Source organism: Vulpes vulpes, chromosome 13 (genome assembly GCF_048418805.1).
Source record: "Vulpes vulpes isolate BD-2025 chromosome 13, VulVul3, whole genome shotgun sequence".
In the NCBI taxonomy this organism is placed as follows: domain Eukaryota; kingdom Metazoa; phylum Chordata; class Mammalia; order Carnivora; family Canidae; genus Vulpes; species Vulpes vulpes.
This window is the reverse complement of record NC_132792.1, coordinates 38476289-38493414: the sequence shown is the minus strand read 5'-3', so window position 1 is coordinate 38493414 and position 17126 is coordinate 38476289. Positions and strand designations below refer to the sequence as shown.

The 17126-nt window shown below is 50.0% G+C and overlaps 1 protein-coding gene across 1 annotated transcript in view; it reads left to right on the top strand.

Moving 5' to 3' along the window:
* Positions 1-17126, top strand: part of SDC2 (syndecan 2) — a 115769-nt gene that overhangs the window by 16581 nt on the left and 82062 nt on the right. The window contains exon 2 of the mRNA XM_072733694.1: positions 11200-11794. Coding sequence (XP_072589795.1) covers positions 11200-11794 — 595 coding nt within the window. The remainder of the gene's footprint in view (positions 1-11199; positions 11795-17126) is intronic.

Sequence of the window (17126 nt, the reverse complement as noted above, 5' to 3'; positions counted from 1 at the left end):
TCAGAGATCTAATTTCTCATGTTTCTGCAAAGCTGTCACATCCCCAACTGCTACAAGTTTTTTCCCTCTCACATGTCAGAACATTTCTCTGGGTCATTTGTTCCCCTCCTCCCACCCCCACTCCCAGTGCTTCCGTTCTCATGTCAACTGAGGCACCCCACCCCAAAGTTCCTTATCATCCACATCTTCTAAAATATTCATCTCAAAACTTGAATCCCTGAAATCCTTAAGGGCTTTTAAAAGTCCAGTGTCCAGTCATCATTTGTGCATTATGAAAATGCTTCTTGAATCTGTTTATATTTTCATTCTAAGCCATATTTGGGGAAAAGATCTCCAGTATGTAATTGTTTTTACTTTTATGCATGTTTAGAATTTTTTTGTAATAAAATATAGCAGAAACAAAAAATAATGTCTAAAAGTTCACGGTTAGTTTTCTCTCACTTGTCCTTAAACTATTTCCTAAGAACTAAGTCATGGCCTTTAGTGCCAAATCCAGAATTTGATGAACAAGTCTGACCTCTCTCCAAGATTACTTTCATTACTGTATGAACATCGGTCACTTTCCTGCTATGCTTTATTTTGTCTGAACCCTATTATTTCATTTAGTCTCTCCTCTTTGGATAGCTCCTAAATCTGTGGCCATTTTTGTTGTTTTTTCTATAGAACCTTCAGATGTCCTTTATGCCTCTTCCTGAAGCATAGAAACTCCAGCTGCACCTGATATTCCAGGAGAGCATCCACAACGGATATGTACAAGAAGAAAATAAACATCACCCAGCGAAGAGGTTCTGGGGTTGGCCTGAGGTCCTCTTTGGCTTGAGACACATAGCAGTGACAGAAAAAATATCCAAATTATGTTCTCTGATGACAATACAAGTCATTGGCACTTGATTATTAAAAGATAGATTTTAGGGATCCCTGGGTGGCGCAGCGGTTTGGCGCCTGCCTTTGGCCCAGGGCGCGATCCTGGAGACCCGGGATCGAATCCCATATCGGGCTCCCGGTGCATGGAGCCTGCTACTCCCTCCGCCTGTGTCTCTCTCTCTCTCTCTCTCTCTCTCTCTGTGACTATCATAAATAAATAAAAATTAAAAAATTAAAAAAAAATAAAAGATAGATTTTAAATCCTACATGTATGGAACTAAGAAACGCATAAAAAACAAAACTGGAAACTCCCTCAGTGAAATATTTATGAATTTTGCTTAAATCTTTAAAAAGCTAACAGGTAACTAATGCCTCAAATCTATGGAAGAGATTTCAGAAGACTTTTAAAACTTCCAGACACACTGGGCTGGGAATCTCGGCTCCAAAACTCAAAAGTTGGATCCATTTGGGCAAATGATGGAAACTCCTAGAGCCATAATTTCTAGTCTGTTATATACAGACTTTCCTTGGTTTGCATGATGTTTTCCCTGAAATGTTCACTTTGCAAATAACTCTTGCTCTGTAAACCTTTTCTATTCCCACTTAAATGGGGTTCAAAGCCAAGATTTGTTGATCTGATGCCACAGCCCAGTCTAACCACTCTGCCATAGTTTCAGTAGTTTATTTTCTTCTACAAAATATAAAAAATAGCTTAGGAGGGGCCACAGAAGTACCAATCCTCAACACACACACACCCATTTGTACCCTCAAATCCCCAAGGAAAATCCAAATGAGAAGTGGGCCACAGAATGTCTGAAGGGCGGAGGACACTGTCTGCTCCATGTTGGGGTGCTAAGTCTTTCTGATCCTTTCTGCAAAGGCCAGGGAGGGGTAAATCTTCCTTGCCCTTAAGGCTGAGGCAGGGAAGGGAGACGCTTCTCTGGATGGCCTGGCAGGGAGGCAAGAAAACTGACAGCATGCCTGTCTATCTGTGCAGGGACACGTAAGCAAAACCCCTTTGCCTTCTACCACCTGTCGATCTCCATCGTAAGGATACTCTGATCAGTTAGATTTGAGACCAAACCAGCCAACAAAGAAATATAACATTGCATAGAAGCAGCAGGTATCCAGCGGCCTGAGAGAGGAAGATCTATTAGATCACATATGCAAGGAAATAAAGCTGCTAGAGGAAGCATGAAAACATTAGTTTTTTTTAATACCCTTAAAGAACACAAATGCATCTGCAAATAAATAATATTAGCTTATAATAAAACATAAGATTTCCCAATAAAAAATTCAAAAGATATGTTAAAGGAGAAATGCTCACTGCTGTTAAGATCTGAATTAGTGCTCTGGAAATTCATGGCCATGAATAAGCAAAAACATAAGAAGATGGAAATCATGTCAGAAATGATAAGAGATTTAGGGAATATATTCAGGACATTTAAAAAGCAAGTAACTGGCAAATAATAGGAGTTCCAGAGAGAAGAAAAAGAGTGAGAAAAATTAAATAATAAAGCTAACAAAACAAAACAAGAAACCCACAATTAAACAAGCAAGCAAACAAACAAGGAACCTTTTACTGGAGCAGAAAGACCTGAGTCTGAAAACTGAAAGGACATTGATGAGAAATCCAAGGATGTAGGTATGTTCTGGTAAAACCCCTCATATGGATAACTGGAAAGTCATAAAAGCTCTTAAACCAAAAGAACAAATTGCCTGAGGGGAAAATGCATAGCCTCAAGTGCTTTTATGATATATATATATATAAAAGACAAAAATAAAAGAACTTAGAATTCCATTTAAGATATTAAAGAGATCAATTTTTTTATAACAAAAGAAAGGAATAAGAGAATGAATATAAAAGAGAAAGCAAATCAACACAAAAAGAATAAGGAAAAGTAAATGTTCAAGTTAATCTAAAGAAGATGAATAACAATAGAGAGAAATCTCCAGAGCCAGATGAGAAGAACTGTCAGGGATGAGGGAAGGAATAAGAAAAGAATGTAGGAGGAATTTTCAGAATCATAAGAGAATGTTCTTCTCTCTAGAAGCAAATATGTGACAACACATTTTAAAGCCTCGAGGATAATAATGACTTCCTGGTGAAATACAAATGATGAATTGATCCAAGAAGAAATAGTAAGCTTAAATAGACCAATTATGGCAAAAAAAATGATGGTAAAAGAGCCACCACCTCAACAGGTACCAAGATTAAATGGGTTCCTGGAGTGGTGCTATCTAATCTCTAAGAACGGATTCTTTCAATGCTGTTCAAACTACTCCAGGCCAGAGAGGAACTAAAGCGAGTTCCCAATTCACTTTATGTCATCAGCCCAACTTTAACACCATCGGCAGATCAAGCAGAAAATGGATGAAAAAATTATAGGGCTACTATCACTTTCGAATAAGATGCACAAAATTCTAAGCAAAATACTAGCAAATATTATCAATTTCTCAAGGATAGACGCACTCAGATCAAACAAGTGTTATTAAAGGAACGTGGAAGTGGCTCACTGTTAGGAAATCACCCTCGGGGAGCATTGACCCAATTTAGTATATCAACCAACTAGAGGATAAAACCCATAGAATCATCTTAATAAATCTTGGAAAGGCTATGATAAAATACAACTATTTCTAACGAAAACTCATATAAGTAACAAAACTTTTTGATCTACTGAAGACTGCCCCAAACTAACCGCAACTGTCATTCTAAATGATAGAACCCAGAGCCCTAGATTGTTTTCATTAAAATCAGGAGCTGGCGCAGGACACCTTGTTATCACCATTATTGTTTATAGCGCTTCTGCTGTTAAGTAACTGGCGTAGGGCCTGCAGCCCAGGGCGTGATCCTGAAGACCTGGGATGGAGTCCCACATCAGGCTCCCTGCATGGAGCCTGCTTCTCCCTCTGCCTGTGTTTGTCTCTCTCTCTCGCCCTCTCTCCCCACCCCTCTCTCTCTCTCTCTCTCTGTCATAAATAAATAAATAAAATCTTAAAAAAAAAAAAAAAGTAACTGGCGTAGGCATTCAAGAAGATATTAAAAACCACACTTTTTGCTAATGATATCATTGTACACCTAGAAAGCCAAAGAGACTCCAGGAGAAAATGTACTAGATTAATTAAAGAATTTTTAAGATGGTAGCACATTAAATAACTATTGAGAGATAAAAGTTTTCCTCTAACCAAATGAAACCAGGGGAAATCCTGCTCCTAATAGTGACAAAGTATATAAAAATAATAGGAATCTATATGAAAAGAAGTTCACAGGATCTATAAGAAACTATAAAACATTACTAACTAATACTTAAAGATCTGAACAAAGTGGAATGAAATATATTCTGGTTTGAGAGGCCTTAATATCATGAAAAAAATGTGAATTGTTCCAAAGCCAAAATATAAGCCTAGTTGAATTTTGACTGGAATTCTAAAATGGTTTGTCTAAAATATGCTAAAATGTACATGGATGAGAAGGCACCCCCAAATCTCCCAGAAAAACATGAAAAAGAAAACAGCTTGTGGTCAAGAAGAATAGGGAGATTGGAGACATCAGAGGACCCTACGCAGTCAAGGTATCCAGTGAACCTGGGGTGACGCGAGAAGAGAGCCACAGATCAGCGGCTGGGAGCAGAGTGGGGACTAGCCGGGCCCGCGTGTCCGAGCACACGGAAGCCGGAGTCACACCGCAGCTGGACGTGGAGCTATTAGGGGCAATCACTTGAGAACGCTTACAGGAAACAAGCATATTATCATGCGGAAAAGCGAGAAGATGTGCACAGATGGGCCACGGAAGAGCACCCCGAGCACAGCAAGCACAGGAGAAGACGCCCCGGAGCCCGGGGAAACCGCACGTGGCATCGCGCCGCGCTGTCGCTTCAGACTTACCAAGTGGCCAGAGAGAAAACTACCACCGACCGCTGGCTGAGGCGTGGAAAAAAGAAAAAGACACTCGGCAAACATCACTGGGGGGAGCGTGAGGACTTGTGTTGTTGTTGTAAAGCTGTCAGACAACGTCTCATAAACTTCAACACATTTATGCTCCAGCCGAGCCGTCCTGCCCCCGGGAACCTGGCCCGCGGAAGGCAAGTCACCCTTCACTAAGGCAGCCCTCCGAAGGCATCTCCTGCAGGCTTGTCTGTGGGGAACAGCTGGCAGCAGGAAGAATGCTCTGTCGGGGCAACAGCTGGACGCGGGGGAAGCGCGCAGCTACGGCCCCCAACACAAGGCCGGCCAAGTGACTGGAGGAGTTTCCACAAGTCGAGGACAGTGTTTCGGGGTAGAACTCGCCAGAACAGAACAGAGGACACTCGTGTGGAGGGTGGCGGGAGGGGGGCCAGGAGATGAGTGGCAGCCGGCAGTTGCACCTTGGGGTGCTGGGCTGCTGGGGGGCGCCTGGGCCCGGGGGGGCCCCGAGGCAGCCCTGAGGCCCTGCAGGGAACCTCCGCCCTCTGTCGGGGCTTTGCTCTCGGCTCCAGGGAGAGGCGACGTGGACATTCGGCGACATTCGGGGACATTCGGAGCCCCGACGCCCCAGCGGACAGCGTTGTTTTCTTTCCCAGGAGCATTTTTAGTTCTATCTGAATTCAAAGGGATGGTTTTTTGTTTGTTTTCACAATCCAGTTCTCTTAATTTTTATTTCAGAACTTGCCATGTTGGAATTTTAGACTCTTTTTCTAGGCTTTGATTTGGGTTTAAGCTGGTTACGGTGCACATTGTCTATCTGTCCATCTACCTGTTGTTAGGAGAGAATGTTGGGTGATTTTGTTCCTATGTCCTCCTAATGTTATTCGGGTTCTTTCTGTTCGTACTTTCAGCCACAAGATGACATGTTTGTACCAGCGGGTTGTACAGACCCCCACATAGCCCACCCTGGGGTGGGATTACCAGGCCAGGACTGATGGTCTGAGCGGGGTTGCGGTGCCTGGGGGATCCGGGAAGACCACCTGGAAGGGGCGGGTGATGCCCAGGAGGCGCCCTCCAGGGCTGGACACCCTGAGCTCGTGCTGCATGGACAGGCAGGCCACTCCAGGCAGAGGACGCACCTCAAAGCCAAGGCACTCCCTGAGACAACAGGCGCGGACGTCGAGCCTGCCTGGGTGACATGCGGGCATCACCGCGCGTGGACTCCACCCGCCTGCTCACTCACCTCCAGTCACAGTGAGGACACGGAGGCTTGGACTCGGCGGCCCGCTCAGGGGCAAGGCCTCTCAGAACACGGCGACGGGCAGGACTGGGACCCAAAGCCCAGCTGGTGTGTGACCCATCTGCGTGGCCACCTGCAGAGCACGGACACCGCCTCCCCCCACAGCAGGTGCGAGGGTGCGTCCATCTCCTCGCCCCTTGGGGAACTCAACAGCTCTCCCACGCACGACCACCTCACCCGTTTCTCATTGCACTACCTGAAAGAGTCTAGAAACGTGTTCATGCCCGGACATGTGTGCACTTTGCCTTCTAGAAGCTTTAGGATAATGTTCAATGAAATAATTCCCTGCATTAACCTGTAGGTGATGCCAGTATTAATGCTATTTTATGCAGAGAAATATCAGTATGTTCTATTCTGCTTTGAGAGGTTTTAAGATACCCAGCTCTACTGAGCATGGAAAGGTAATTCAAGAATTAAAACATTCTTTTTTAATAGATCTTTTCCCTCACAAATCTAAATAATTTTTAAAAGTAATTTTTAGAGTGGTTGGTCTTGATTTAAGAGCGTGCTTTACCTACTTATGCCTTATAAAGCCCTGGAGGGTGAGGATGTTACTGTACTCAGAGTGAAGACTGTCAAAGCTGCCTTGTCTTCATCTCTGTCTTTGTCTGGGATCGTTTGTTGACCAGGAACAGAAGCCCTCTTACACCACCTAAGGAAAAATAAAAATTTTACCCTAAGGACACTAAAATATCTCAAGATCCTAAAGGGAATAAGTTTGATTTGGGTCTCACAGGAGCCAGAAAAAAGAATAGAAAGAAGAAAAAAAAAGTCAGGAACCTCCACTATGCGGGCAACACGTGTCCCCTATGTCTACCTGTGTGTTTTTTTTTTTTTTTTCTACCTGTGTGTTTACCTGCTTATCCTTGCCCTTGTACATCCATCATTGAGGACACACGAGGACCCTCGGCAGTCTGGGGTGACTGGGAGTCATCCAAACACGCAGCTGGGTTCGACCCCAAGCTCCTCGGCGGAGACGATCGGAAGGGTGCATCTAAGTGGTGGGCACTAATAAATCGCCTCGCCCCCCGCGCGACCTGGTCCGCGTAACTGCCGGGAGCAGGTGAGGGACTGTGGCGCCAAGGGCAGGGCGTCGGGGTGGCAGTCACAGCGGTAGCACCATCGTCCCTAACGTTGGCCCGGACTGTGTCTCCCCGTCCCACGGGACCTGCACAAAGGCGGTGCCAGCACCTTGAAGATACCTTTGTGGACCCTTCCTATGCTCACGTACCCGAGGATGGCTCGCAGGTCGATGTTTGATGCCCCCAAATGAGGTAGCCTGTAAACAATGGTTTCCTTAAAATCTCCATTTCTGACTTTAGGATGACATTTGACACGGAACCTTAATCACAGACGTGCGACTTGAGGACGAGCGACAATTCATCTAACAATTAGCCAACTTCCCGGACAAAGGAGCGATGGAGGTGAATGGAGAGAACGGTGAAAAGACGGAGGCTAAAACTCGGTGTTCACTGTTGTTGGGCTGGGCTTGCCTGTAGATTTTGGTCACGGCTCCGCGCACTGGCCCTGATGAGCGTGGGTAATTAAGAGTTGGCTGGCTGGATTTCCTCGTATTCCCAGGTTCTATCATCTTTCAAGTGAATTTAGTCAGGGCTGATCCTACTAAATAGATTTCTAGCCTGAACCGCTGGTAACATTCCAGGGAATGCCAAGTGAAGGCCAGTCGGAAACACTGAGGCGGCATCTTTGTCCCTCTGCGGTTCCCTATCTGACAGCTCACCTCGGGCCACAGCACCTGCTCCTCCGGGCGATCATGTGACATCACTAAATACCCTGGTGACAAGGTCCAGGGTGTCGGCTTAGGTTAAAAATATGTTTCTAGTACCTGTCGTCTCTGTTTTTCTCGGGTGTTCTGTGCCTTTTAATTCACTGCCCCCCCTTCTTACACGCCTGCATCTCTGTCTCTATGGTCTGTTCCTCTTCTATATCTTCTTCTGAGATTCCTGAGGTAGGTTGTTTATTCTTTCAGCAATCAGTGAGCGGTTGGGCAGTGATTGATTTTGCCATTTTACCTCTTGTGCCCCCTAAAGCACAGCCCTCGAACGGAGGACCTGAAAGCACACTGGGGGGAACCCTTGCCTTTAATCGCTTCCTACTTTCCGTGTATGAGATATACATACGCCACACAACTCCATGGAGTTTTATTCAGTCAAAAAAAGTTGCAGATAGTAAAACACACCAACAGCTGCTGTAGATGGAATGTTTGTGCCTCTGGATCCCCATCCCCAGACTCCCTCCCATACATAGGTTGAAATCCTAATCTCCAAGGTGATGGTGTTGGGTAGTGGGGCCTTTGGAAGGTGGTTAGGCCAGTAGAGTAGAGGCCTCATGGATGGCACTGGGTTCTTATCAAAGGGGCTCCAGAGGACACGGTCACCCCCTCCCTCACCCTGTGAGGACACAGCAAAGAGCCCTTCATGAACCAAGAGGCCCGCTCTCACCAAATATGCCAGCGCCTTGATCTTGGACTTCTCAGTTTCCAGAACTGTGAGAAATGAATTTTTCTTGTTCAGAAGCCAGTCTATGATATTTTCCTTAGAGCAACCCAAAGACACAGACCTTCCTCATTTACGACTTTAGATACGTCCCTAACAGCAGCAGACATCCTTGTCCCTTACCACCTTCCACTACCCCCCCCCCCCAACAGCATAGGCAGGTTTTTAGTAACCCTGTCTTGCGTACGTACGTGCTTTAACCATCTGTGCCTTTTATACGTCCAGATTATCCTTCTGGTCACACCTTCCGACTCTCAAATGCATTTGGACACAAGATTTGAATATTTCTTTGTTATCAAATACCTGATATTATGTGACTCTCAAAATGGCACCATCCCCTTATTATCCGTACTCTCAATGTTGCATAAACCCCAAGAGGCTCATAAGCACCAAAAGCTTTGGGGGTGCATGTTCAGGTGCAAGGGTGTGTATGTTCCTTGAACAGATGCACGGGCTTATTTCCTTTGATCGCTGTCTGCCCACGCTGAGGCAGGGAGTGGCCACCATGGTCCTTCTTAGGGAGATGCCCCAACACACAGCAGTAACCTGGAGAGCCAGCAGGTGAGTGCGTTTCCCCCTTTCACTGGGGTTCTGATCTATTCGATGTTTGTAACCGTTGGGGAGAAAGGAGGTGCAGCCTTGCCCCAGGCCTGAAAAGCAGACTAGATCTCTTGGAGGTAGAGGCAACAGTTGAGGCTCTTTGCATTTCTTTCACACTGTTCATTTTCCTTTGGAAACTCCTTTTCGAAGCCCCTCTCTCCTCCATCTCATGCAATTCTTTAAGCCACAAAGAATCCATCTTAAAAATAAGGCTGTAGTTCATCCTTCCAAAAACCAGACTCCCACGCTCACCCACAGTTGCCAGCGCAGTTTCTGTGGAATTAGAAGCGTCCGATGATACAACTTCCAGTTCTCCTGACTTTCTCTCTCCCTTTCTCCTTTGCCCACTTTTCTGTCTCTCCACATTTCCTCTTGGACTATCAGCACGTTCGACTTGCCCGTGGGGAGCTTGGCGGATGGCATTCAGCATGGAAGAGCTGATGCCTCTGACTTTGAGCTGTAACTTCCCAGTTCTCTAAATTTCTTTCTTTGAGATTTATTGCAGTGAACGGTCACTGAGACACTGTGATTCTCAGAGTAGGCTCTATTTTATTCTAAGTTAAAAAATTACCATGGCCTAGTATCTATCAATCTATATCTATGTTTCTCACAGTTTCACAACTCTCATGCAGTATAGACTGAGTTTTAGACCAAAATTTATCTAAAAAATATTTATTGTGTGTCTTTATGTACCAGGAATGAGAATACAGTGGTGGAAAAGACAGAAAGGTCCCTGGTCTCCTGGAATGGGCATTTTAGGAGCAGAATAGTTGCACATTTGACTTATTCTGGAAGCCAGAGAGAAAAAGATTCTAACAGAAGGAAGAACGTATTTGCGGTGTTCTGTAGGATGCATGCCATAGACACCGAATTGAAAAACAGTTTCCATCACAAAATATTTCAGATTAATTACTTCCATTCAGGAAATACAGGCTTCTTATTTTCTCCAAACTAGAAATTACTTTCTCTGTCTTTTCTTTGAAGTTCTCCTAAATCTGTTATTCAGTGTCTCTATCCAATTTCTCATCAAATTGCCCTATTTGTAGCTTCCAAACTTTAACACCCTTAGGCTGAGATGGAGCCTCTAAGATGATTTAGAGGCTGAAACTGCGTGTGAGGCAGAAACGGTATTTAGGTCCTTCATGAAATCATGAGCTTTCCAAGTGCTGCATTTTGGGTCGATAGGGGGTCTTCCGTCACTCTTATTTTTTTTCTTCTTCTTCTTTTTTTTTTTTTTTGAAGGAGGGTGTAGGAGGGGTGAGAAGCCCTGGCACCGCGCGTTCCTTACATTCATCCACTTAAGTAAGACACGGGATTCACGAAGGCCTGAAGGCGGCGGCGAAGTTTGTGTGTTTCCCCGACTCTCCAAGCGGTGTCCTCCTGCTGGTGTGATGCCCGCAGGCCCGGCTCAGGCCCGGTTCAGGCCCGGCTCAGGGTCTCCGTGGTGACAGCGACCTCTCCCCCGGGAAGTGAGCGTGGAGAGACCCCTCGGAGGAGGCAGGAGGCAGGCGGGGGAGCGCGGTGGGGCGGGCAGGGCGGGCAGGGCGGGCAGGGAGCGGAGCGCAGGGGAGGGGAGGGTTGGGGGGGGAGGGCAGGTTAGTGAAGATGGGGAGGTGGGAGAGGGCAGGGAAGGGTAGGAAGGGGAGGGCAGGGGAGGGCAGTGAGGGTAGGGAGGTGAGGTGAGGGGAGGGGAGGGCAGGGGAGGGGAGGGGGGAGGGCAGGGCAGTGAAGACGGGGAGGTGGGAGAGGGCAGGGAAGGGTAGGAAGGGGAGGGCAGGGGAGGGGAGGGGAGGGCAGGGGAGGGGAGGGGGGAGGGCAGGGCAGGGAGGGGAAGCCGAGCCCGCGCACAGCGCACCCGCTGGAACCGTGCAGCGGAGCCCGAGCGCCCACTGGGGTCATCCTGCAGGAATGTCTCCGGCCCGGCTGGAGTCACACGGCGCCTCCCCTCCCCCGGGCGCCCGGGGAGCGGGGAGGGGAGGGGGGAGGGAGGAGCGGGAGCGGGGGCGGGGGGAGGAGCGGGCGGAGCGAGCGGGCGGGGCGGGGCGGCGGGAGGCGGGAGGCGGGAGGCGGCGCCGGGAGCCCCAGTCCGCGCCGGTCCGCGCGTCGCCCCGGAGCCGCGGAGCCGCCGCTGCGCCCGCCCTCCCAGCCCCTCGGTGCGCCCTCCCTCCGTCCCTCCGTCCCTCCCGCCCTCCCGGGTCCGCCCTCCCGGGTCCGCCCGCAGCGGGAGCCGCGCCGGGAGCCGCGGAGCAGCAGGCGAGGAGCGGCGGCCGCGGCCCGCGGGAGCCAACAAGTGAGGAGGCGCCGCGCTCCGGGCGCAGCGGGCGGCGCAGCGGGCGCGGGAGAGGCCGGCGAGCCCCGACCCGACCCGACCCGACCCGGCCCGGCCCGACCTCGACCCGACCTCGACCCCCACCGGGACCCGGCCCGGCCCGACCCCGACCCGACCTCGACCTCCACCGGGACCCGGCCCGGCCCGGCGGCTGTGCGCTGGTTGGCGGCGGCCCGCGTGGCGCTCGCTGCAGGCGCGTCCGGAGCGGCCGGTGCCGGGAACATGCGGCGCGCCTGGGTCCTGCTCGCCCTGGGCCTGGCGGCCTGCGCGGCGGCGGCGGCGGTGAGTGCGGGCGGGCGGGCGGGGGGGGCGGCGGCGGCGGCGGCCCGGCCCTGCCCCTCGGGCGCGCTGTCCCGGGGCCGGGGCCCGACCTCCCGCACCCGCACTCGGCGCCCGGAGACCGAAGTTTGCAGAACTTCTATTGTCTGAGGCCGCGCGCGGCGGGGCGGGGGGCGCGAGCGCTCGGCGGGCCTCCAGCCGCCACGCCCGCCCCGGCCCGCGGCACCCGGCACCCAGCACCCGCGGCACCCGGCACCCAGCACCCAGCCTGCCTCCCGGGCGCGGCGGCGGGTGCGCGTCTGGGGCTGCGGGGCCGGGAGGGCGCCCTCGGGGTGCAGGGGGCTGACCCCGGGGGTGCAGGGCAGCGGCTGTTCCGACCCCGCCGGTGCGCGACCCCCGGGCCGGCCACCTGGGCGGCCCTGCCTCCTGCCTCCTGCCCGGAGCTGGGGAGTGGAGGCTCCCGGGGTGGGGTCCCCGCGTGCGCCAGGTGCGCCCGCAGGTGGGCCGGAGCAGCGCGCAGGGTGCCCTTGGGCTGCCGGTCCCCGCGGCGGTCGGAGGGTCAACCCGCCGGCGCCCACCCATCCCCTCAGCAACTCCGGCTCCTCGGACACGGAAGGGGAGAGCCTCACTCTCCGCGCATCTCAGAAAAACATGATTTGCTCATCTTGTTGCAAAACAGGGCAAAGGGGAGCAGGGCGGCCCGGCCCCGGGGCTCGCGGGGAAGCCGCCTGGGGCGCCTGGGGCGCCGCGGGGCCAGGGAGGCCCCTTGCTGGAGCTGAATCCTGCGCCGCGTCGGCTGGCAAGTGTCAGGGTTCGGGGCTGCTGCAGAAAGTCTCGGTTGCTCTGCATTTTGGCAGAAACCTGTCGCTGCTCCTAGAGGAGGCTCCCCTGGGCTGCCCTGGGGTCCCCTGGGCTCCCCGACTATCCGCCTTGGGCTTCCGAGATTCCTCCCTTCTGACCAGGAGCAGATGCCTTCCCAGCGAGCTCCCCGCTCCCTGCGGGAGATGCTCTCCCAGGCAACTGGAGGATCATCCAGAAGGCTGATGAGGTATTTTTAAGATGTCACTTTGGAGTCTTTGTGAGGCTGCTGCAAACCTGGGGTGGCCCCGAGCCCCATTTTTCAATCACTCCTAGTCCCCGTCCCATGCGGAGCAGCCTCAGCCTGTGTGAAGTTGCAAGACCCAGCTTTTCAGCAGCCAGTATTACAGCACGTTGTCTCCAAAACCTCTTATTCCAAGGTTGAAAAAGACACCGCTTCCCAGGAGTGACAGGAAGCGGTTGTCCCTCCGAGCCAAAAAGTCTGTGTTTCAGAGGAGGAGAGGGGAAAAAAATGTCTGCACTTAGTGGGTTTTTGAGTTTTATACTAAGCACAAGGGAAGGAGGGGGGCGCACAGAGATTCTTGGGAATGAAGGCTCAAAGCTGTCGTTGCGGAGGCTTCCTTTCTGGGTGCTGGAGGCAGCAGGTACTGCTCCTGGCCACACGTTCCTACTTTCCAGCGTCATTGGTTAGGGCTGTCGCTGCGGGAACACCGAGCGGGGGAAAGGACTGACCCGGTGTGGCCCAAGTGCTATGCTGCTGTTTCTGTCTTTTTTTTTTTTTTTTACCGAGACTGTTTACCTTTAGAAGTAATATATTGCAGGCTGCTATAAACACATGATTTGAACCGGAAATATGTTTAAGAAAAGGAAGTGTTCTGAAACTAATGGAATTTTGTACACACATCTCCCTGTGTGTGAATTAAGAGAATCTGTCAAGTCATTTGGATTCGGACGTTACCTCTCAGCACACTGGGAAAGGCAGGCTTTGGATAGTTGCATTAGAAAGAAAAATAAAACTGGAGCTGTGTAACCTTTTTCAGTCCTTCAAAAAATATGTTTTGGCTGTGCTGGTAAATGAAACAAATTGTTTTTCTTAGGGAATTTTAGAAAAACAAGGGCTGTTTGTCTTTTCGTTGGCTCTTGGCAGTAGGTAGACATCATTTTAGAGAGAAAGATCTTGTGAGCTCAGGCTTGCAAAAGATGGATGTCCTAAAGGGAGTTAGGGTATGCCCTCCAATTACTGCTTCTGGGGCCTGGCGCACCTGCGTAACACCATTACTCACAGGGCACCTTGAATGATCATTAGTTTGGAAAGGATTTCAAAAGATCGTCTAGCTTTTTCTTTTTTTTTTTTATTGTTATTTATTTATTTATTTACTTATTTTCATCTAGTTTTTTTCCTGGGCAGGACTGATTCTCAGCTCTCTGGAAGCCCCCCAGAGGCCTGAGCAGCCAGCCGCAGGTAGGCCCTGAGTCTGCTTAGGTTGGCAAGGCCTGGAGGCTGACCCAGCCACACACAACCAGACACTCTGTCATTAAGGTTTATGGGGAGTCAGGTCAAGCCACTATGTTATTGGTGTGTCAGCCGGCAGCGATCCAGTTGATGGCGTGAGGAATGTCATCTGAGTTGAGGTTCTCACAACATTGCCAAAAATCAGACTAAAATGATCTCGCCCGTTGTTTCCTTCTTACCATGGAAGGAGACCTGCCATTTGTGCCACCGTCGATGGCACGTTCCAGTATCTCAGAATCACCCGACTCTTTCACGGACCGGAAGCCCAAATCAGGTTTTAGGAAAGAAAACAGCAAGAGGTCACGAAGGAGAGCCCTTGCTGTTTACCTCTTTAATCGGTTGCACCAGCACCATCATCTTAATTCTAGGCTTTCGGATTTGACCCTTGCAGACATCCTTGACTCATGCCACTCTGTTGACTTCCATGTCCTGTTGCCTGCTCAGTCCACCTCCGTGTTGCTCGGTCTGCAAATACCGTGCGGCACCTGCTCAGTGCCGGCTTGGATGCCCCCCTGTGCTCCCGCAGCCCGCATTCTGGTGATCCAGGTAGCCTTCCCCTTCGGTTCCGTCTCTCTTGGGACCCGTGCCTTTGTATCAGCAGCAGCTTTGTAGTTGCGCCTCCTGGTCCAGATGCTCATTTGCTGTTTGATGCACCGTGCTGGTGGTGTTCCCATGGTCCACAGACCTCCGCGTTTCCTTGTTATCACGGCATGGAGTCTAAATATCTCTGCCAGATTTATAAGATGCTCATAATATCGCCCCTTCCTATTATCCCCCCCTTGATCACGCTCCATCCTGTCACCTGGCCACGGCCCGTTGGTCTCACTGTCATGATCACTCCTGGGACGTAGCCGCCTCTCTAGTGTTTCTCTTTTAACATTCTGTAGATTCAGACCCAGGCTCCAGATGGCCTTTCATGTTTGAGCCCTTATTTTTCTCTTTCTGTAAATGGTACAGCAGAGGAATGACGCGAATCATTGGCAGTGTGGAAATCCAGATTTCGGGGCCTCCTCTCAGACCTGCATGGTCAGTAGCCTGAAACAGGGTGATCTGGCTGTTTCTGAAGCATCTCAGGTGATGCCCATCCATCAGTCACATCTGGGAACCACTGGCCTGGGGCACATGCTTTACTTCGTCTTATATGCTATTGTGCGCTAGTTGGGGGGCTCCCAGCAGTATGTAGCCCCTTGGAGGCCACTGTGGAGCACAGACAGGTTCGGCCTGGCAGGTGGACAAGCTGGGTTCAGATGCTGGTACTTTTGCCGCTTAATGTGGTATAGCTTGGACAACATGCTAAAACTCCAAGTCACTTGAAAAAATACGTGGTGCATGTGTATAGGTTGGATGTGAACACCTTTATAGCATGAGTGTCCTGACCCTGTAACGGGGGAGCCTAGGCATGGTGCTTCAGGCACAGAGGGCACTACGTGGTTTCTCTCTTCCTTTCTTGGCCTCTACTTTCTAGAGTTCTTAAGCCCTCCCTCTGATGTCCTTTTTTTTTTTTTTTGTATATATATATTTTTTAATTGGAGTTCAATTTGCCAATGTATAGTGTAACACCCAGTGCTCATCCCGTCCAGTGCCCCCTGTTTTCTCCTCCAGCGAGATTGGTGATCCCTATAGGGGGAGGGCCCTGACTGCTACACCTCACCTGTTGATGACCTGTGTTTAAGCGCAGGTGCCCAGGGAGTGTGGATCTGTGGGTTCTGCTGAAGCTCAGCTTTGCTCTGACCACTGAAAGCAGCATGGTCTGGGATCCGCTGGATCCCCCACCCTGGGGCTATACCTGGGCTAGTTTGTCAGTGTCGACTCACGAGACCCCAGTTTCATCAACCCTGAGGAATAAACAAGACCTCGGGGTGCCCGGGTGGCTCACTGGTTGGGCATCTGCCTTTGGCCCGGGGGGTGACCCCGGGGTCTTGGGATCGAGTCCAGCATCGAGCCTGCTTCTCCCTCTGCCTGTGTCTCTGCCTCTCTCTCTCTGTCTCTCATGAATAAATAAATAAAATCTTAAAAAAAAAATAAAAGAATAAACAAGACCTTGAGGTCAAGTCCTGCCGTCGTCGGCGTATATCCATGCTGCCTCCTACACGCTTCCGCTGAGAGTGCAGCGCCCCGGAAGGAGAGCGGTGTCTGTACTGCAAGCTGCAGCGCCGTTGGGCATCTAGAAGGAAGTGGCAGGGGTGGGGAGGGGATGTTGGGGGGCAAGGGGCAGACAGAGAGAGCCTTTTTATTTTTTAAGGATAGCAATATGTGAAATTTCTCCTTTTAGCAATTTGAGCTTTGGTCCTGCTATTAAAAAATCTCACTGCGTTTTGACAAGTCTGTTTCTGGGGCCGTGTTAGTTTTAGCAACAAGGCTGGAGGGGTGAGTGCCTTTGAATGGGAACGAACACGGCCGAAATAGAGTTGTGAATGTCTGCTTCTTTTGGGGTATCTCAAAGGATCGGGCGGACTGGGAGAAAGGGAGAAACCGTGAAGTCTGTGGAGATTTCCCATTTGAATTTCCTATTAGCAGAAAGAGGCCAACTGGTATGTACTTGACGGTGTGAGAGCCAGCTCGTGCTCTGGGACTCCAGCGTATGGAAAACGGTGTTAAAGACAAGATCCGTCTTCACATTTTTTTTCCCTCTGCTGTTGAATCTGTTTTGTCAAAAATGTCACAAAGATGCAGGAAATGTGCCCTTTACAAAGCATTTGGATGTTTATTTTCTCTTGTGATCATACAGGTAGATAAATACAAGCAGGACTGATATTTAAGGAGTACGTGCAGTTAAGAGAGTTTTTAGTCTCTTGATAAGAATGACACATGGAACGAGATATCCAATTATTAAAGGACTTTTTTTTCCCAAGCTCTTACCAAGAAAGAGTAAAAGTCAAATACGTAGTAAATATGTACTATATCGTGTGGTATGTTATTAACTATAAAGACAGTAACAATCAAAGGGCAATATTTAGGGCAAAAGTGAGGTTTTTGCATATACGTGTAATTATCTTAATACCC